Genomic DNA, 20,038 nt, shown 5'->3' on the forward strand with positions numbered 1-20,038 from the left:
AGGTGCTGGTACATCCCAAACTGTCTGCTCCTGCACCCCACATTAGCACTCCACCCGAAGAAGAAATGAAACTCGAGCTGTCCAATGTGAAAGCTCCAGAGGGAAGGGATGGCTCAGAAAGCTTTAGAGTCTATAACAACCCCCCTCCTGAACCCGGTGCTGATGTTTCGTCTTTGAAAGGCCCAGGGCTGTGTGACTCAAGGAAGTTACTGGAGTAGAAGAACAGATTGTCTTCAGATCCAATGAGGACATCTCCAAGGGTCTCAGATCCAAAGGCTCCAAAACAATGGGTCAACTTGGAGAAGAAGAGTCCAAGGGGACGTAGGCAAAGGCCAACTAGCAGATTCGGAGGGAGTCCATTCGGAGGGAGTCCGTGCCAGGAGTACCCATCATCTCTATCTGAACTCTGAGGAATTTCCTTATCATATCCACATCAGCTTCGGATAAGCTTCTGGAAGACATAAGAGACTATGCGGGGAATGGAGGTATGGAATATCTGCAGGGGATCCTTCCGAAAAGTAAGCAAATCTGGTAGAAGCACAGGAGTTGAGCTCTGAGGAGACCTTGATTTAGAACCAGTTGTTGGATCCAACATTTTTTATATTTTAGCAGGAGGCTGTGATGAAGGAGCTAATGAGGAACAGCAATCAGAGGACATCTTGTGCAACTACTTTTCTTTAGTGGCTGATTCCGGCTACCCTTTGTCAGGTTTATTGATTGGAGTTTGAGCTCCAACAACAGAAGCACCAGCAGCAGAAGGCATGTCAGCATTAATGTATTCCAAAGGTCATTAAGAGCTCTGGACCTGAATCCAGAGCAGATAGAACAATCCGCATCCAAGTGCGTGTGGCCTAAACAATAAACACGTTCCTTATGGTCATCTGAGTTGGGCATTTTATGAAGTTTTTAAAACCAGTAAGGTTGTCAGCCACTGTTATCTAAAAACTAAGAAAGGGAAGTAGGAAAATTAAGACAGAATTAATAAATTTCTTAAATATAACTCCCTAAAAGGGGATAAATATTAAAATATCGAGAGTGACAGGATCTGCATCTGAAGCTGAATGGCGGAAAATGAGATCTGTAGATGTATAAGGTTAGTAGGGCATTATGGGTAAAGGAAGAAGCTTGAGAATTTTGGATCTGAAGATCTGGTAGAAGCAGCAGAGTTCGATCAGAGTCTCAGATCGGAACCCATCAGTTTAGGAATGAATAAAAAGGACAGTTTCAGATCTAACAGTTAAGGTATGACATAAGATAAAAACAGTGATGTGCAAACAATCTTTAAGACAGTCTCCAGGAATAGATGGCATTCCTGTGGAACTCTGGAAATTAGGACGGAAGAAAGCGATAAATAACTGGAAGACTATAATGGTATTTTAAAAGGAGGGAAAGCACCAACCATCTTGAAGAAAGCTGTGATGGCTGTGTTACCTAAAGATAGCAATGTTTACATCTATATAAGCTAAAAGAATAGCAAAGATGTTACCAAAATTGATAGATATGGATCAGTGTGGTTTGTGGAGGGGAGGCAACATTAATATAACAATGATAATCCACAGGGAAGCAGAATGTAAGAAAATGCCTGTTGTTTGTGGGTCTTGATGCAGGGAAAGCATTTAAAGGAGTAGGCTGGGATTTTATGAGTACGGCACTGGAAGTATTTGCATTCCCTGATAAAATAATAAGGTTAATTGGAAAAATATTTAAGAAGGATCAGAGACAAGAATTAAAATCGGAGGGCTCCTCTCAGATAAGCTGTGTTTGAACAGAGGCACTAAGCTGGGTGTTCTCTTTTCCCTTTGTTACTTGCTATAGATTTAGAACCATTGGCAAAGAAAAAAGAGACTCAGAAAAACAAGGATATAATTGGTGTGACAATCAAGTAAAGTTGGCTTCATCTGTATATGATATTATTTTGTACCTGCTAAATCCAGAAAAGGACAACTCAGTGATGTGTAACATTTTGAGACAAGTTTCAAGTCTTTTTCAAATATAGCATTAATTTAACATAAAAGACTACAGCTGCAAATTATGTACTCACACACAAATTGGTTCAGCAATACCCTTATTTATGGGGACATAATAAGTAGTTGTAGTTTGGAGTATGGATTAAAAAGGCTTTTTTTATGGCAGCTAGAGATATGAGGGAAGAGACTAAACAAAAGACAATGCAAAAATCCAGAAAATCAAGAAACTGGAAATTCTTACTTATGGATATGGATAGCTGTATACAGGTCAGACATACCTTTATCCGCTCAAGGAGAAGTAGACAATAATTAAGTAAGTGAAGGAATTTATTTGGGAAGGAAAGGGGTCAAGAGTTAAGTGGGATAATGTTGATCCTTCCAATAGAACAAGGTGGTTTAGGTTTACCTGATTTGAAGGGATACTTTAGAGCTACACGGTTGCGGCTCCTATATATAACACAAGCTGAAGGCCTATAATTAAAAGTGGAAAGGGATGATAATGAAGCACTGGGGAAGCTCAAGAAATACAGAGTGTGTAGGATTTTGGATGCAGATCCTTAAGGAGAATAATAACCATACAGAATACTGCATTCATAAAATAGCAGAAGATATTCTAAGAACTAGGCCAACACAAGAAAGGAGAAAGGAGGGGGATGACAACAATTATGGGTATAGAGAATAAGCTGGAATTAACCGGAGAAATCTGGCAAATGAACCATTTAGTGGCAGCAAATAATTCAAGCAAGGAAGGTAACAGAGTGGGATGAGGCCAAGAAGACATCTGAATTACAGGTTTGAGACTGCTTTCCATACCAGAGCTTGATCTCAGAGTACAGGGAAAGGGATAGGGGAATTTTATGTGACAGACCAGCTCTGGTTAGAGTTTTAAGTTGAATCTAAAATGGAAGGAGCTGTTAAAAAAGGGATAATTAGCAGGGTATATACATATCGCATGACAGCGATAAGAATCAATTATAGGAGGTTAGAAAAAGATTGGGAAGAGAGACTGGAAAAGCAATTTACAGGAAAATAATGGAAAGGCACAAGCATGGCTTCCAAGTATGCAACCAAATCCAGAAGGTTTATGATCTCTGCTTGGTAATGTGTGCATAGGTACTTTTATACATCAAGCAGACATCAAATATTTTTCCTCAAGTAGACAGCAATGTTGGAGGTGTGATGGAGAAGAGGTAACTGGGTATATATGTTTTGGGAGTGTAATGAGTGGGAAGATTTTAAAAATTCCCTACAGAGTACTCTGCTAGAAATATTGGGTGAACAAATGGCTGTAAGTAAGGAAACGATTATTTTGAGCTGGGATACATAGTGTTAGACTGAGGGTTTTCACTTTAACATAGCTGTTAGAAATAAGCTAGAACAAATTGTAGAATAGGCCTAAAATATAGTGCAAGACTTGTGTTTCATTCATACAAACAGTTCAGAAAAAGACAGTTAGGTAGAAGGGCAACAATAATCTTTCTGGCTAAGCATGAGATGTGCAAAAATAATAGTTCTCAGGGGAATGCTACAGAATGTTCAATTAGGCACCTGCAAGACAAGGCCTGAGAACCAAGGTTAAGAGGAGGGATATGGTTCCCAGAGGAAAGTTACCAGAGTGAAGTAACATGTACAAATATATGCAAGAATGCATGCTGCTTTACAAACAAGCCTTGACTCAGAAAATGTGTTTTGATCCCAGGTTATTAGATCAATTCAGAACGGAAACTGCAACATTGTTTTTCTTAGAACATACAGTAGTACACAATTATTTTAAAAGACAAATGGCACAGGATGATGTACAGACACACGTGATTAAAACTTTTTTGCAAAGAGTTCAGGGACTTGATACAGCCATCAAGCTAAATGTGATTACTACAGCCAGCAGTATCTCCTGTGGTCTCCTTCCCTACTTCCCTCTACTACTACATTAGAAGAGGCAGTCTGTTTAAGTCATCAGACAAAAGCACATATTGCAAGCATCGGATGCAAGTACTAAAATATTTTCTAGATACAGAAATTGAGGCTGTTAGACTCCAACAGCCACGGCTGAAAACAGAGCAATGATTGAATGTTTTTTTGCAAAATATTAGAGCATGTGTAAAAGCAATGTCCTAAATACTGGATGTGGAAAAACAAGGGAATTAGAGCTGGTTTTGATGATCCAGTTCCAGTTATTCCCAGTACGGCCAAAAAGGTTCAAAGGTGCGAGGGTACTGTAGTGAGTGAGATCACTGTCAGACCACCTCGTTATTCACAGTATGATTCATTATATCCTTGTCTGGAAGATTTCAAATCTGAGCCAGACACAGCACCAACCGTTCCTTCAGCTCCTATTCAGTGTGATGTCAATACAGATTTAGTGTTTACTGAAAGGAGTGCAAATACTGCACAGGTGGGGAAGTAGACCACAGGAGATACTGCTGGTTTTTCAGACATAGTTCAGTCTGGCACAGTTAATGACAGTGTAAATGATGTAAATTATACACAAAGTTCCAGCCAGAGGGATGACCAGAAGCATGCAACAGCTCAAAGTTACCTCATTCACTGAAATGGAGCTCAGGAAGTTTGCACTGTAACTTCCAATGGGCAGAGCCTAAGCCTTTTCACAGAATCAAATTATGTCAACACATTTCAAACAAATATTCATATCTCTGGAACCATAAGGATTATTAAAAAGTATGAATGGCAAACTCTTCAGCACAAACTATTTTTATAGTGGTAGTATTCTTTAGGTTCTAGGTCTTAAACTGAATTTTGTAAGTCACAGTAAATACATTAACTAACCGCGGTGGTGGTGCTGCGGTAGCGTTGTCGCCTCACATTAAGCCGCTGTCCGGTTCGATTCTCAGCTAGAGCGTCTTCTGCGTGGAGACATGCGTGAATGGGTGCACCTTCATTGAAGGTTGTGCATCAGGGCTGGTAACTCGGCATGTAAAAATCAACTACCAATCATTAGCGGACCAGAGTTCCGCTGTGGCGACCCCTAACCGGGAAAAGCCGAAAGGCGCAACAACAACAACAGTAAATACATTAACTATTACATTTGTAATATTTTATAAACAACTTGCAATATCTCAGAAACCACTCAAGTTACACAAATACTGTCAGCAGCATTTTACTCATCAAGCAGAAAGCTTCATAGGAAGCTAAGGAGTTCTGTGTGTGTTACTTCATTGTTGAGATATATAGGAAAAATTCTACAGTATATAAATTAATATCACAAGAACAACAGTTAATATCCATTTACCTGCACTAAACAGAGGTCAGACATTAATGCAGTTGAGTTTGCTATTGTGCAAGCTTTAAGATGAAAACTTTTAAAACCCTGTACATAGCATGGTTTTAGAATTATTGATGCAAATGTGAACAAGCAATATTTGATGGCTAGAGACGTCAGTGGGAGTTAAGTGCAGATGCACCTGGAGGTGCACTCGGATGTGATAAGTTAATGTGATTGGTAGTGCTATGGCAGACGACTTTCAGCATATTTATGAGGTGTGGCAGCTCAGCACCAAAACAGCTGGTGTATTTAACTTCATTTAACGTTGGTAAGGGTGGCAGATGATACATTTCAATGTACTAATTGATAGAGGGGCTTCTGATGTCTACCAGAGGACCCAAGTACAGTTTTAATGCTATCATGATTTGAACGGTCAAAGGTAGCTGCAGTCAGCAGCAAGCCTTTGGAAATCAGATTCCTGAAAAAAGCCATTCAGTCTGGAAAAAACGTACAGTAAAATTCTTGTTACATTCCCAGTGTGACAGTATCATTTTGGGAATGGATAATTGTGTCAGGATTACATGCTGTATTAGATTTTAATAACAAAAGATTGCGGAGAAATAAATATGCTGAGACATGTAAAGTGGTACAGACAGAAAAGATGTGCAAAAAGCTGTGTGCAGTAGACTGCACAGATTAGGTGCAAGATTTAAGATATCAATTGACGCAAGAGTTTCCTTAATTATGGACTAAAGATGAAACAGACTGTGATCTGGTTGCCTTTGCCACACAAGGGTAGAGGAACCTATAGACAAGGTTGTCACCCTATCAGAAACAGTACCCCATTCCCCGAGAAGCATCTGGAAATGCATTACAGATTGGGAAGCAAAAAGCATTATAATTAAAGGCTTAAGTCCATCAAATTTACCCATGTGGCCAGTAAAGATAAAGGCCGGTAGTTACAGATCACTATTTGACTTGATGCTAGTAAATAAGTACACCACCTCAGCAGCACATGTGGTGCCTGGTGCCTGGTACACCAGAAATGGCTGTTAAACTAGATTCACAAAGTAAATGGTTTACAGTTACTGGTTTAGCAAATGGATTATTTTTTTTTTGCTATACCTTTACCTGAATCCTCAGAGAAACATTTTGCTTTCACCTTTGAGGATACTCAGTATTTGATGACATGGCTACCAATGGGTTTTGTAAATTCTCCAGTGCTGTTTCATCAGACATTGGCACGAGTACTGAGGCCACTGAATTATGGTAATGAAGTATTACAACACATAGATGATATCCTGATACAGACAGAAGCAGAAAAGGAGCACTTGCAGACAGTGCGTGATATTTTACTAGCCTTACAAAATGCTGGGTTTAAAGTCAATCCCAGTAAAAAAAACAGCTGAAGCAACAGAAGATCAAATTCTTGGGGATGACTGTACAACCCCAGGTTCAAACACCATGGTAAGAATTGTGCGGTCTATTTTGAGCATGCCCTTACCTGCCACAATTCAAGATTTGTGGAAGCTTTTAGGAATTATAACGGAATTTATAGAAGATTATGCAGTCTTGGCAGACCCTTTGTATAAAATGACTGATGCAAAGTTGCCCAGTACTACAATTTTGGTATGGTCAGAAGAGGGAAAGAAGACAGTGGAGACATGAAACAAAAATTGGCAAGAGTTACTGAATAGATTATACTATCAGCAGAATATTTTTATTTGCAAGCAACAGCTGGAAATGACAGCATCTCTGCAGTCTTGCACCAGAAATACCCACATACCTTACAGCAATGTATCCAGAGCAGGCTAAGTGCTATGACATTTTTCAGCAGAAATTTATCAGTGGAGAAGGGTTATCACCTTTGTGTAAAGGCTTTGTTATATATTGGGAAATTCAACAGTCAGAATTCATCACACAATTCTCTCCAACAATAGTGCACACAACAAATAATACAGTCAAGACCCTATTATATTCAGACAGCCGTAGAGCTATGACTCAAGCTACACTTTCTAAATGGATTATATCTTTACAACAAAAGAATATTTCAACAGAGGTTGGGGAAAAATGCTAGTTTTTCAGACAATTCAGTCTGGTACAGAAGAATTTCAGCTGAAGAGTGCAAGTGACTGTGAAAGTTTATGTGCCAGAAAATGAAACCTTTACAGCTTAACTCTACTATATCTAAAGAAACATAAAAACAGTATAAATGGTACAGACATAATACTACATTGTTGCATTGAATGTTGTGAATGTTACAGACTTTTTAGTAGACAAACAGCTTGCAAATCGAATGTACACTGATTTGTCTCAAACATCTGAAGGGATATTTTCTTTAGGACTGACACAAGTATGTATTCATGCATGGTAGTGACATTACAATATCAACTATTACAAGCTGAGTTTCAAGTTCAGGTTCCATTTACAGAACACTACCTCATAAAAAGGAAAGTGCTAAAACGGGAAGACTGGTATCCATATTTTAATACATTTACCCAGCTTCAGTTTACCTATGCACATGCTTTCACTTTGTCTCAATGTTAGTTTTGTATTCATGTGCCAGTGGCAGGAAATATATCACTCTAGTGCCAGTTTCAGTTAGTCTTCAGGAAACAGCCATCATGCTCGATAGGCTATATAATGAGAAAGGGAACGGACTAAACTGTACAATATTTGAGAAAATTAAAATTAACAACGCACAATATTTGACTCTATGGGCAACAGGGAAAGGTTTCATTTGCTATAAGAAAGACGTACCTTGGTACAATGAGGTACCATTTCATAAGGTAGAAAACATAGGCAATAGTCAGTGTAACTTTACAATTACAGCAATACAGAGCTAGGGAAGGAAAACATGCAGGGTTAATAATCTGTCCAACTGACTGAAGACTCACAGAAACAAGTTGAGGCTGTGGCATTTTCTTCACCCTTCTTCTGGAACAGCAGAGTTGGCATTCTAACTATGCCTTAAAGCACACGTATTATGTGTGTGGAAACACAGCCTGTAAATGGCAAATCATCAAACTGATAGGACTTGTGTTATATAAGATATGTAATACCAGCCATAAGACATTTTAAAAAAATATCAGAGAATGGAGAGAGGCTTGAACAGTGACTACCAGGATAATGTGCAGGTTTTAGATAAATCACACATACATCATTAATTAGTCTTAAAGACTAAAAGCTAAGGATCTAAATGAGAGGGTAATAGCTGGAGCAGGTGCATTTCCTGCATACGGAGCTGTTAAAACTATCTGGGAATTGTTAAAATTAGCCAAGTTACTATAGGTATTAACTAATAGTATCTTTGAGACCATAAAGGACATCACTTTGGAAATGACCATGATGCGTATAATGGTCTTACAGAACCGTACGGCCCTTGATTACTTGCTGGCTTCTCATCATGGGACTTGCGGGCTGATTGGAATGGAATGCTGTAATTATATATCAGATAAAAGTGAATCTATCAGGACATATTTACAGATTATGAGTGAGGTAATGATCAAGGTGAAAGACATTGGTGACACCTCACGGAGAGACTGGATTAAAAACCTACTCCAGGATTGGGGAGGGACAGTTTTAAAATATCTGTTGCTAGCTGTATTGATTATGATACCATTAACTATTAAACTACAGCTTTTCAGATTGTGCATTACAAAAATTTTAGTGGAATGTGGCATAAAACCCATATACTCAAACCAGATCACAGTAATTACTAATACAGATATGCTTATACTTATGAGGTAGCTACAAAAGAAGGTCCCTGTAAACTTTTGTCAGGGACCTTTTAGACCGAGGGTTTTTACTTTAAAGTACAGGTTAGGCATAAGGTAGAATAAATGGTAAAATAGGTCTAAAAATATAGTAGACGTGTTTCATTTACGCATACATTTCAGGAAAAAAACAGTTCAGTAAAGGGGAAAAGAATCTTGCTGGCTAAGCATGAGCTGTGCGGAAATAATAGTTCTCTAAGGAATGCTACAGAATGTTCTTTTCTTAAGGGAAAGATATGTGCACTTGCAATGGAATGATAGATAAAGAACAGTTAGGCACTGTCGGGTACCTGTAAGACAAAGCCTGAAAACCAAGGTTAAGGGGAGTGTATACGGTTCCCATTGGAAAGTTACTGGACTGAAGTAATATAATGTGTATGCTTAGGACACGGAGTTCAGTTGAAGTCTGATATAAGACTTGTGCAGATATAATTATTGCATTACTTTCATGCTTTCAGTTATTTTATATATTATGCTGTTACATACTACTTAATTGTGCTGCTGTGACATTTGTACTTGCTGCTATTATATTATATGTTACTCACTACATTATCCTTAAGCAACGTGCGGCAATAGAACTCTTATACAGTAAGGCCTTATAAAGTTTAATTCTGTTGACTTCTAAAAAAGCAACTGTAAGAAAGTGGAAATCAAAGTCCACACCAACGGTATCTGAGGTATTGAATATTTTAAAAGAGATAAAAGAACTGGAAAAGACAAGGAACAAATTACACAGAAGGAAATGGAAACTGTGGGAATAATGCATGGATAATAATGTTCAGGAGGAGGAGAAGTGAGATTTAAGGGAAAGCAGGAATTCAGCAATTTTTTGTAGTATCGGACTGATGATAATAGCAGAAAATATACATATATTGTATTTAAATGGAAAAACGGTAAAATACTTTGTTTTCTTTTCTGTTAATGTATGTTTGCCTATGTCTTCAGTGATAATTTAATATAGGTGTTTAAAAATACCACCAATTATGGATTTTAAAATTTCATGTGAATTACAAGATTTTAGCTCATCAGTCCCTCCACCTATCTACAGCCTCTTTTTCCTACTTTTCACATAGGGTCAGGGTGTGTCACTTCAGCATGCATTTATGAAAACTTATCTTGGTCAACGGCAACAGCGTTACTAACAGCTCTACAGTATAGAGAAACTACTTATTATTCTATATGTTAACTACTAACATAGTAAACAGCTTACCTGGCAATATTATCACAAATTCCATGGCCACCAAATTTAGCAGGTTCAAGAGGGGCACCAGCTTTTCTGACCATTATTTTTAATGTCAATCGTTTTCCCTTCACACCAGCAGCTTCAAGTCGCTGCTGAAGTTCTTCAGAAAGGTTCAGAAGAAAAGCTTCTGCCTCTTTTGTCTGAGAAAGGGGGAAAATAATAATAGCAGAATCATAAACATATCCGCAACTGTACAGATACAATGCAGAGAATGATTATTAAAATATTAAAATGCATATACAAGTTCTCTTTCAAAGTGAAAGTACAGAAAATGGCTGCATTTCTTTTCAGAACAGAAATTGGAAATTATGTACTTACCATAACATTGGATCTTTTCATCCTGGTCTGTCCAATACGAATGATGGGTATTAAAAGCAGCTTGCCGGATCTGATCCAGCCCAGCTAGTTCTCCATATCTCAAGCTCTTTTATGTTTTTTCCTTCACATAATCCCCCAGTGCACTAAACCACCTCAGACTGAGTTTGCTAACTAATTTACAGAGGGCTATGAATTATCAGAGGTATACACACGAAATGGGCAGAAGAGTTTCAGGATAATCTACTGGGTCCCCAGGATGAAGTGAACATTTTGGATGGGAGATGAAAGGAGGAATGATATATCAGATTAACCAAGATAAAAGGATCTACCATTACAGTAAGTACATAACTTCTATATTCTATTCACCCGATCGAACTGAAGGGACAGAAGAAATCCAAGCTACCTGAAAACCCTGTTTGGCATCATGACAGGATACCCTTAACACTTGTAGTTTCAAAAGAAGCTCTGGATATGGAGATTATATCCAGTTTACAGTGTTTGGCGAAGGTATGCAACACAAACCAAGTTGCCAGGGACGTGTTTCTTGGCTTTGCCAATCCTTGTATGTGGGACTATATACGCTCAAACATAAAGGCACAGCAGGCACTTGCATTTGTGACTGCACATTTCTGCTGCTGGGAATGGACTAGGGAGTGTATATATGTATATACAAACTGTGCAGACAAGCCCAATGGACACTGTCCCTTCTCAGGGGTCAGTCAGAAGTAATGTCTGTTTAGATGCCTTGCTCACAGTGTCAAGAGTCAAACAAGTAGGCAAATGGAGGCTACTGGAACTAAATTCTTCTGCTGCACAGTCAAGATCTAACAGTGTACCAACTTATTTTAAAGCATCTTTTTCATCATATTTTAAACTACAACGTGAGTTCCCATACATTAAATGAAAAGAAAATCAACCAAAATACGTTTGTATTATTACTGATGTGTAGTATACTTAAATGTTCTTTTTAACAGTTTTCATTTACTCCATTACAGAAATTAATCAGTCTCTGTCTTCCCTTAAACCCTATTCTTCCACCTGTACTGTTCTCACAAATTCTATTTCTTTTGTGAAATGTATTCCTTCCCTTTGCTAAACATCCCAACTAAAGTTCTTTTATCACCTTTACAGCATTCAAAACTTTGATTGTGTGTGGCACAGATTTTGATTTCTGCTTTCTAGTAATCACTTTTTGGCAGCCAACAGCATTAAACTTAGTGAGGTCTTAGTATGCATAGCCAATTCAGAATTTGTATGCAAGCTCAAACAAGAGACTTTCCTAGCAACAAATACTGCCCCAACACTTCTGTCAAGGTTTGTAAACTATGTCATAAACATATTCCCATTTACTTCTCTCTTTCTTGTTGCATTTTCTGCATTTGCTATCAAACTGAGGAAAAATTCTCGAGTCTATTTGGGCTATTAAAAACACTTCCATGCAAAACTCCTAAACCTTTTGGACTCTGCTGCATACTTATGATCCCTACCGATTTCCTCACATTGTACCTTTGTAAATTGTCTTTATGGTTTCTTTTCCCAATCTTCTATAACCTTCTCTGATTAATTTTTATGATAATGTATTACTCTACTTTTCATATTAATTATCCTTTTTTAAAAACATCCTCTAAACTAGACTGGACTAAAAACTCTTAACAGTGCTGGTCTTTTACATAACACTCCCCTAGCCTTACTTCTTTGCAAGCACTCTATTAATCACTGATACAGAAGGCAATTTTTAAACTGCAGTGCAAATGCCTACTTAGCCTCATCCCACTCCATAATCGTTCCCTCCTGAAATATTTGTAACCAAAACTTTGGGCCATTTCTATTTTCACTCCGGACATTCCAGCTCCCCTTACCTACTCCTTCTCTACTTGCAGACATCTTTGTATGTAAAATATCCACTTCCCCATCCCCATGCTAAGTTCTTAACAACATTTTTTGTTACTTTATGAACATTATATATGTTATTGTTGTTACTGTTCTCCTTAAGGACTTGCATATAAAATCCTAGTCTTTCTCTCCCTCTCTTTCAAACTCCCCCCAATTATATCATTATCCTTTTCCACTTTGCTTGAGTTTGATACAAGTGCCTTAACTATATAACTGTAAAGAAAACCATCAAATCAGCTAATTCTAAACCACCTTTTTATAGGGCAGAATTAACTTAATCCCACTTATCTTTTGCCATATTCCCCTCCCAAACAAAGTTAATTGTTTATTACTTGAAAACTACAGCTTCTCTTTTGTTTGATAGAAACATGCCTGAATTAAAAAAAAACTTTTTAATTTCATGCACCTAAAAACAAAAAAAAAAGTTTTAATTTCATGCACCTAAATACTTCATCTTATGTTTTTTTTTTAAGTAAGGGTATGGCTGAATTAAGCCATGTATTGATATACAGTTTACCAGTGCATCCTTTATTTTACCTTCATTCATGTTATATACTAAAAGACGTGAAACTGTCAAAATGTTCAACAAAAATGCCTTTTTATGGATTTATCAAGTAAAAAACGATATAATCTGCAAATAAAGGTACGTTTTATTGAGTACCATACCAATCATATCACTGAATTTGAAAATTCCTTATTTTCTTTGGTAACAGCTCTAAATACAAAGGAAATAATGAAGGGGAAAGAGGGCATCCCTGGCTGGTTCCTCTGTTCAAACACATTTTGTTACAAAAGAGCCCACCAACCTCAAAGGAGCACTATGGGCAAATGATGAAAACATGTATATTTTTATTTTGCCATGAATTACTGCACCTCCCAAAGCTGCCTGGTGCAAAGTAAGTACTCATTCCAAATTTTATTTTATTTTATTCTTTTATCCATGTCTGCCTCATGGGGGAAGACACTGTGATTCCTTTAAAAAGCAAAATCTGTCCCATAATGCACTACGAGATCACAGATAGTGAGAATAAGCAGCCGTACCATTTGTTGTCATACTACACTTCCATTCACTTAGAATGGAACACCTGAAAAAAAACTGCCAAGTTGAGAGTCTGCAGCTTATGTGTCATTGACTGGTCTGCACTGGGTTTTACAAATGCTGTTCCTACTGATGTACTACACATTCTCTGAAAGAAGGTTGCAAAAATTCAACAAATTACTGAGAAAAAAAAGATGTTTTACAAAGAGCAGTTTGCAAGTTTCAGTTTCTGGCCAAGTTACTTCTCGCATCTCCCCTCCTTCAATGAGATAGTCTCAGATTTCCAGCTTGGCTACACTCAACTAATTAGTCAACTTTACATGACTAGACATAACAAATCAGAGCCTGGTGTGCCACTAAAACTGTTCCCTTATATGTCTCTGCACTTGTGAATAGCATTTCCCAGGAATTACTTCTTAAAAAAAAATCCAGAGTTTAGGCAAATCTATCCGTTTCTTAAATTGTGTACAGTAAAATATTCAATTTGAATTGCATTCTGGCTGCTCATGTGGTTATCTTTGCATACATATTCTGTTGTAAGATAACCTGAACTTTGAGATTTAGTGACAGGCTTTACATAACAATGAAACAGTTCTTAATTTCTTTATTACAGTGACCTCCCAAGCTTCTGATGTGACTTAGTATTTTCTGTTACTATTGCTTTATGTAGTTTGTCTTAGTTGTATACTTGGAGCATATCTCTCATCCTCTCAGCAACATGGAGAAAGCTTCCAAATCAGACACTTTTGAAAATAACAATACTACTGACTTGGTAAGCACACAACATAAGACTTGGTGAATTACCATTCATTTTCTGAAGAAAGAAAAAGGAGTCTTTATAATTGCAATGAATGTCATTATTTGCTCATGAGAATCCAACACCTTTTTCAAAAAGCATTATGATTTGTAGTATATCAGAGCAAAAGTATAAGCCAAAATTATGGACACCTGTAGGGTATGTTGATAAGCAATCTGACACTCCTACTCATCTGTTCTCCATTGCAACTGCCCCAAATCAGACAGACATGTACATACTTCATGACACACGTACTGAAAGAGTATCAGCAGCTGCATCAGTGATACCATATACTCCAGAGCTTCAAACAATGTACTACCAAACACAGGGCAATATATATGTCTCAAGCATTGATGAAATCGCTACAGACCACACTGAGAACAATTTTACTTTTAATCTCTACATTTCACAATACATAACATTCACATCACACTTCCAAAGGCACACCATCCCTCCCTACAAACAGCCACCCACACCCACACAACGTGCCAGTCAGTTTTGAGGATTTTCTTACCTCTATGCAAAACATTGCTGTAATGGCTTTGGCAAACAAAAACAACTGATGGATGCCCATCCCTACCCACTGTAACCAGTCCATTGCACTGTCAGCAGGGCAGCAAAGAGGTATTAATACAGATTTGATCCACACACCACAAAATAATGATACATGGTTAATGGGGGCAAATCTACTCAATGTGACTACACTCGTCTCCAAACCCAGTCTTATGACACCTGCAACCCATCATCTTGCCAGTACTTGTTAGTCTACAGGTGCAAATCCTGCTGTCCATTACACTTGGACTAGCAGACACATACACATGCACATTACATGTTACATGCATTGATGAGCAGTGGGGCTTTGATTTCCCCTCCCCAAAATGGTGCTGTAATGATTAATAGGTGCAAAACCTATTGGAACAGCTCAACTAAGGACACTTCACAGATGATACACCAAGCCCATTGCACTGACACAACTAGTAAACTTTCAAGCCAGTGTCAGTCCAGCTTTCCTCTACAATTGTGTTACTCCATATATACAATAATTACAGGCACACACACACACACACACACACACACACACATATATATATATATATATATATATATATATATATACACACACACACACACACACACACACACACACACACATCTATGTCACATGACCAAAATGCAGTGGCCAGCTTTTTACAAAACAGTGTTGCTTGGCTACTGTGTCTTAATCAACTGCTGTTTTCACATACAATAACATGCATACCCCTCCCCTCACCCATCAGCATACATTTCAAAGTGGCTGATTTCAGGTAATTAACACCTGCATGAAGTAAAATTGATATATATATATATATATATATATATATATATATGCTATGTGCCCATCTGTCAACCTCAGGAAAAAAAAATCCAATGCGTTGGGAGCCTCAATTCTGAAGCCATGACCTTCTCTTAAGAGTAGCAATGGGTATAAACAGGAGTTTACCGGAGAATTTCCCAAGACCAGAAAATGATCACCCTTGTTGTAAACTTCATAAGTGTTAGGTTACTTGTGAACCTGCAGTATCATCGACTGACCTCTAAAGAATACAAATACCCAAAATGTTGTACACATTCCTCATGTACCTGTTGTAGTCTTGTGCCCCAATTTCAGAGTTCCAAAAATCAAAGCATTATTTTTGGATGGTGGTAGTAGAATTTAGTGCGAGTCCTTCAAGAATCAATAATGATGCAAAGTCCTAAACGTCGTCTATTCAATTTCTTTGCAGCATCCAGATCCACAGAATCTGAGCTATTGTTTATACATTAGTGCTTAGTTTAACTGTTTAATTTAACATAATCAATATCTTTTTCTTGAACAGAAAGGGGAACTTACATTATTATAAAAATCCATTTGTGAAACTGGAATACCAAGCTGTGCTGATAATGCACTACCATTACTGATGCCATTACAATTTTCCAGAACACCAGGCAGAGGGGAATCCACCTGTTTAGTTGAAAAAGCTGGAATATCCTGAACCTTAACCTGTTCTGTTAAAATCATTAGCTGGCAACTTAGCTATGAAATCATAAAGTTGGAAATAATAGCTCTAAATTTCCCAGCTGTTCTTCATGTATCTCTGACTTTTTGCTAATTAGATCAAGTCTACTACATCCATTCACTTCCATTACTATAAAAGCCTTAAATGCAGCTTAAGGGGTCTAGAATAATGTGTTTGCCTTTGTGTTCTCTGTCCAAAACTGCCTGATCAATCCCTTTATTTTTGGATGAACCACATTTTTTTCAAGCATTTTGTAATTTTGTGTTAATGATTTTACATATCTAAGATGCATTAACTTGTGTGGAGTGATCTGACCACATTCTATGTGAGGACCATGGATTTTGAGCACTAGCAACTGTTTCTTTTCTACAAAATTTCCTGTTCTTTAAATCATGTCCACAGCTAGTGGGGTTTGGCATTATTGGCCTGAAACTGTCCATAAATAGACTTAAAAGAAAAAGTCATGGGCATTCAGAATTGCTGTTTAGTTGAAACACCTGATATCCTTTTAATTTGCGTATATCCCATGTCACCTCTAATACAAGAGGTTTAAGGTATCACACAGTGGAAAGTCTAGCTTTGCTAGAGTTTTCTTTTTGTGTTTTTTTAACCAGTTGTTTTTTTTCTGTGTGACCTTTTAACTCGTTGTTTTAGTTTGTTAGTTGGATATTTTGCAGTCACCCTAATGTTTATGGATATCAGTTGGGTACGACAACCCTGTGTTTCCAAATGTTAGTCAAACATTCCACTTATGTTGTGCTGAGGATGCCATAAGAAGGCAGAAACATGCATGTCCATGTCCACACCTAGTTGGATTTGGCTTTATTGGCCTGAATTGTCCAAAAAGACTTAAAAGAAAAAGTCATGGGCATTCAGAATTGCCATTTAGCTGAATATCTGATATCCTTAAAGGGTAATTTGCATATGTCCTATGTCGCTTCTAATACAAGAGGTTTAAGGTAAGATTTCTCTTTTTGTGTTTTTTATGGTTTTTCTGTGACACCATTTTAGTCACTGTTTTAGTTTGTTCTTTAAATCTGCATGAGTGTATGCCAAAGCATTAGGGTTTTGCTATTACCTCTATATATTTACTAAACATTTTCTTCAAGAAAGTTTTACAAGAGCAATAGAGGTAGTGAAAAAAGCAAAGGCACAAGTTGGGGGGGGTTGTCAAAAGGGATTTAACAGTAGAATGATGGAGGAAGAGACAGACCTTGCCAGACTGAGCATAGATGAGAGGGAGATAAATTCAAACTGACTGCAGGCAGAGACTGATGGCTTGGTTACGAAATTGTGTAACAATTTTTTATAAAAATTATTGTCACAATGATATATAAATGCACCTAAGCTAGAAATGTCCTGAATTATCCCAGGCAAAGAATTCCAGAATCCAGCTACCTTCCTGAAATGATAAATAGTAGCAGAACTTTTACTTTTATTGGAAGGTTTTACCAATTTGAGGTTTTCTGATTTCTTCTGCGGCCTAAACATTCCAGTAAGAAGCCATCAGTTTCTGCCTTTGTTATACTAATTAGGTTTTCCCTAATTCTTCTGCAGCTCAGGGAGAAAAATTGAGTTTATTTAGCCTTTGCTGATAACTTAGTCCATTCATTTCATCCACTGCCCTAATCTTCCTCAAGTTGAAATTGGGCAAGATTTCACTCCCTCAATTTATAATCACCAATATTCAACTCAGAGACTGGTGTTTTACATTGAAAACGTCTACTGGTGTGGTTATTGTTTGCATACATACAGGGTTTCATTGTCTGGGGAGTTCTCTCTTTTCTCTGTAGTTGTGTGATTGTAGAGATAGCATGTTCACACAAGGTGTGTCTGAGGGTTTACCATATTTACGCAAGCTGTGTCTGAGAGGCAAAGTGCCTCACCTAGGAGGTGCAAGTGGTTTGCCCTCCTGAAAAATACACTTTTTAACGTTGTTTCATCTAGGTGAAGCATCACTCATTTTTTCATGGTTGAAACTTCACCTACCTGAAACAGAGAAAGGTAGGGGGAGGGATTCCGTTTAGTCTATTTTTCTTAAAACTTTTTGCATATTCTCATCTTTTTGTATGTACTTTTAGGAAGAAGGAGCTAAAGCACGCTTCCATATTCAGTCTTTCTAGAACTATACTGCTACAAAGGTTCAATATAATTTGTCAACTTCTGGATCTCAAATATCTAAAAATGCAGTCTCTGGTCCTGTAGCACTATTTACATAACAATATGAGATTTTACTGTCAACTAGAACTTCCAAATCATTTTAGCTATTACATATTTTCTAACAACTCTTGTCAGTTACAGACACTTTATTCTGGTCAAATGTCATGAATTTGCCCTTTTTAACATTCATGGACATACAGTTAATCTGTGCCCTTAGATTAACTTTATTAAGTGCTTCTTGTAGGTATGTTCTATCCACTGGTTCAGGACACCTTGGGATTCCTGGCACTGGGTACAAAGAAAAAAGATTGTTGATGTTGACAGCTGACTGAATGTCAAATAAGCAGCGACTCACAACAAAACTAGGAGGTACCCCCTGATTAACCGTATGTCACCCACTACGATTTCCTACCAATATGCACTATTTGCATCCCATGAGGCAGTTATAAATTAAACCAATCAAGTTTGTTGACTCCACAGAGAAGAGTAAAAAACCTTCACTGAAGCTCAGATAACCTAGGAGCAATTAGATGTTTGGGAAATTGGGGGTGCCAACAAGAGATAAGTGTGCTCACGCAACAACACCTCTCATAAGAAGGATTAGCCTGCAATAAACATGACTCAGGGAATTGCTTATGGCTCAGCAAGTACTACAATAGTATTCAACACTGGTGTATGGAAGAATGAACTCATATGGTGAAGATCTAACTGACCCAAGTAGTGATACGAGGGTGCATATTCTCCACCCAGGGTGAGTAGTTAGGCCTAAAAAAAAAAAAAAAAACGCTCTGCTATCCAAGTGAACAAAGGCATCCCTGTAGGCAGATGGAGCTAGAGCAAGGAAGTGGTAGCAGTGGGAAAGTGGTGAACTTTTATGGGCTATAAGGTTACAAGGGAAATCTGATGCTAATATCAGTTCCTGTAGGACCTCAGTCAGAACAGGATGGGGAGCATGGGAAAGCCACTTGTGAAGCAAATGGCGACAGAGAAGGCTGGCAGTCTGTAGATGGCTGAGGTCGAAAAAACCTCCATTCCTGTCTAGATGATAACCCTCTGAAATCAGCTGTCATCTGAGGAAGTGAACATGTTGTCACTGTCGAGGGAATAAATGCCCTCAAGACTAACTTGAATAAGGTTGATGTCAGGCAGGCAGAGAGACAAAAAACATTTAGAAGAGAAGGACAATCCAACCAATAAAGCTATTATAAAATCTTAATTTTATAAATTGTAATGAGTAGCATGTGAAATATGCTGCTAAATGAGCTTGAGCGGCTTCCAAGAGTCCTGATAAATCTGGTCAATCTGTTGTAAGATTTATTTATTTATTTATTTATTTGCAGTTGGTTTACCAGGATAGTCCACTGGGCCAAAAAAGCCAGTTTTCAATGGAGTCCTGGGGAGAAAAGCTCCAAAAAACAATTAGTAAGGTTACAATAAGGTATTTAGTATCAATTATACAATTTCTTTGAACTTGGAATTACAGTAGACTAGTGTACGAGCATATACAAATATTACAATCTTGTGACTGATGAAAACAATTTACAATATAGAAGCTGAGAGGCTTGTAATAGTTAGGGTAGGTTACACTGG

At 37.7% G+C, this 20,038-nt stretch overlaps 1 protein-coding gene across 1 annotated transcript in view; it reads right to left on the bottom strand.

Annotated features, from left to right (window-relative positions):
• REV1 (REV1 DNA directed polymerase) overlaps positions 1 to 20,038 on the bottom strand; it is a 4,137,464-nt gene that overhangs the window by 1,382,496 nt on the left and 2,734,930 nt on the right. Inside the window, exon 14 of the mRNA XM_044071967.1 lies at positions 10,174 to 10,346. Coding sequence (XP_043927902.1) covers positions 10,174 to 10,346 — 173 coding nt within the window. The remainder of the gene's footprint in view (positions 1 to 10,173; positions 10,347 to 20,038) is intronic.

Source organism: Protopterus annectens, chromosome 5.part0 (assembly GCF_019279795.1).
Source record: "Protopterus annectens isolate FY-2018-M chromosome 5.part0, PAN1.0, whole genome shotgun sequence".
Taxonomy (NCBI): domain Eukaryota; kingdom Metazoa; phylum Chordata; order Ceratodontiformes; family Protopteridae; genus Protopterus; species Protopterus annectens.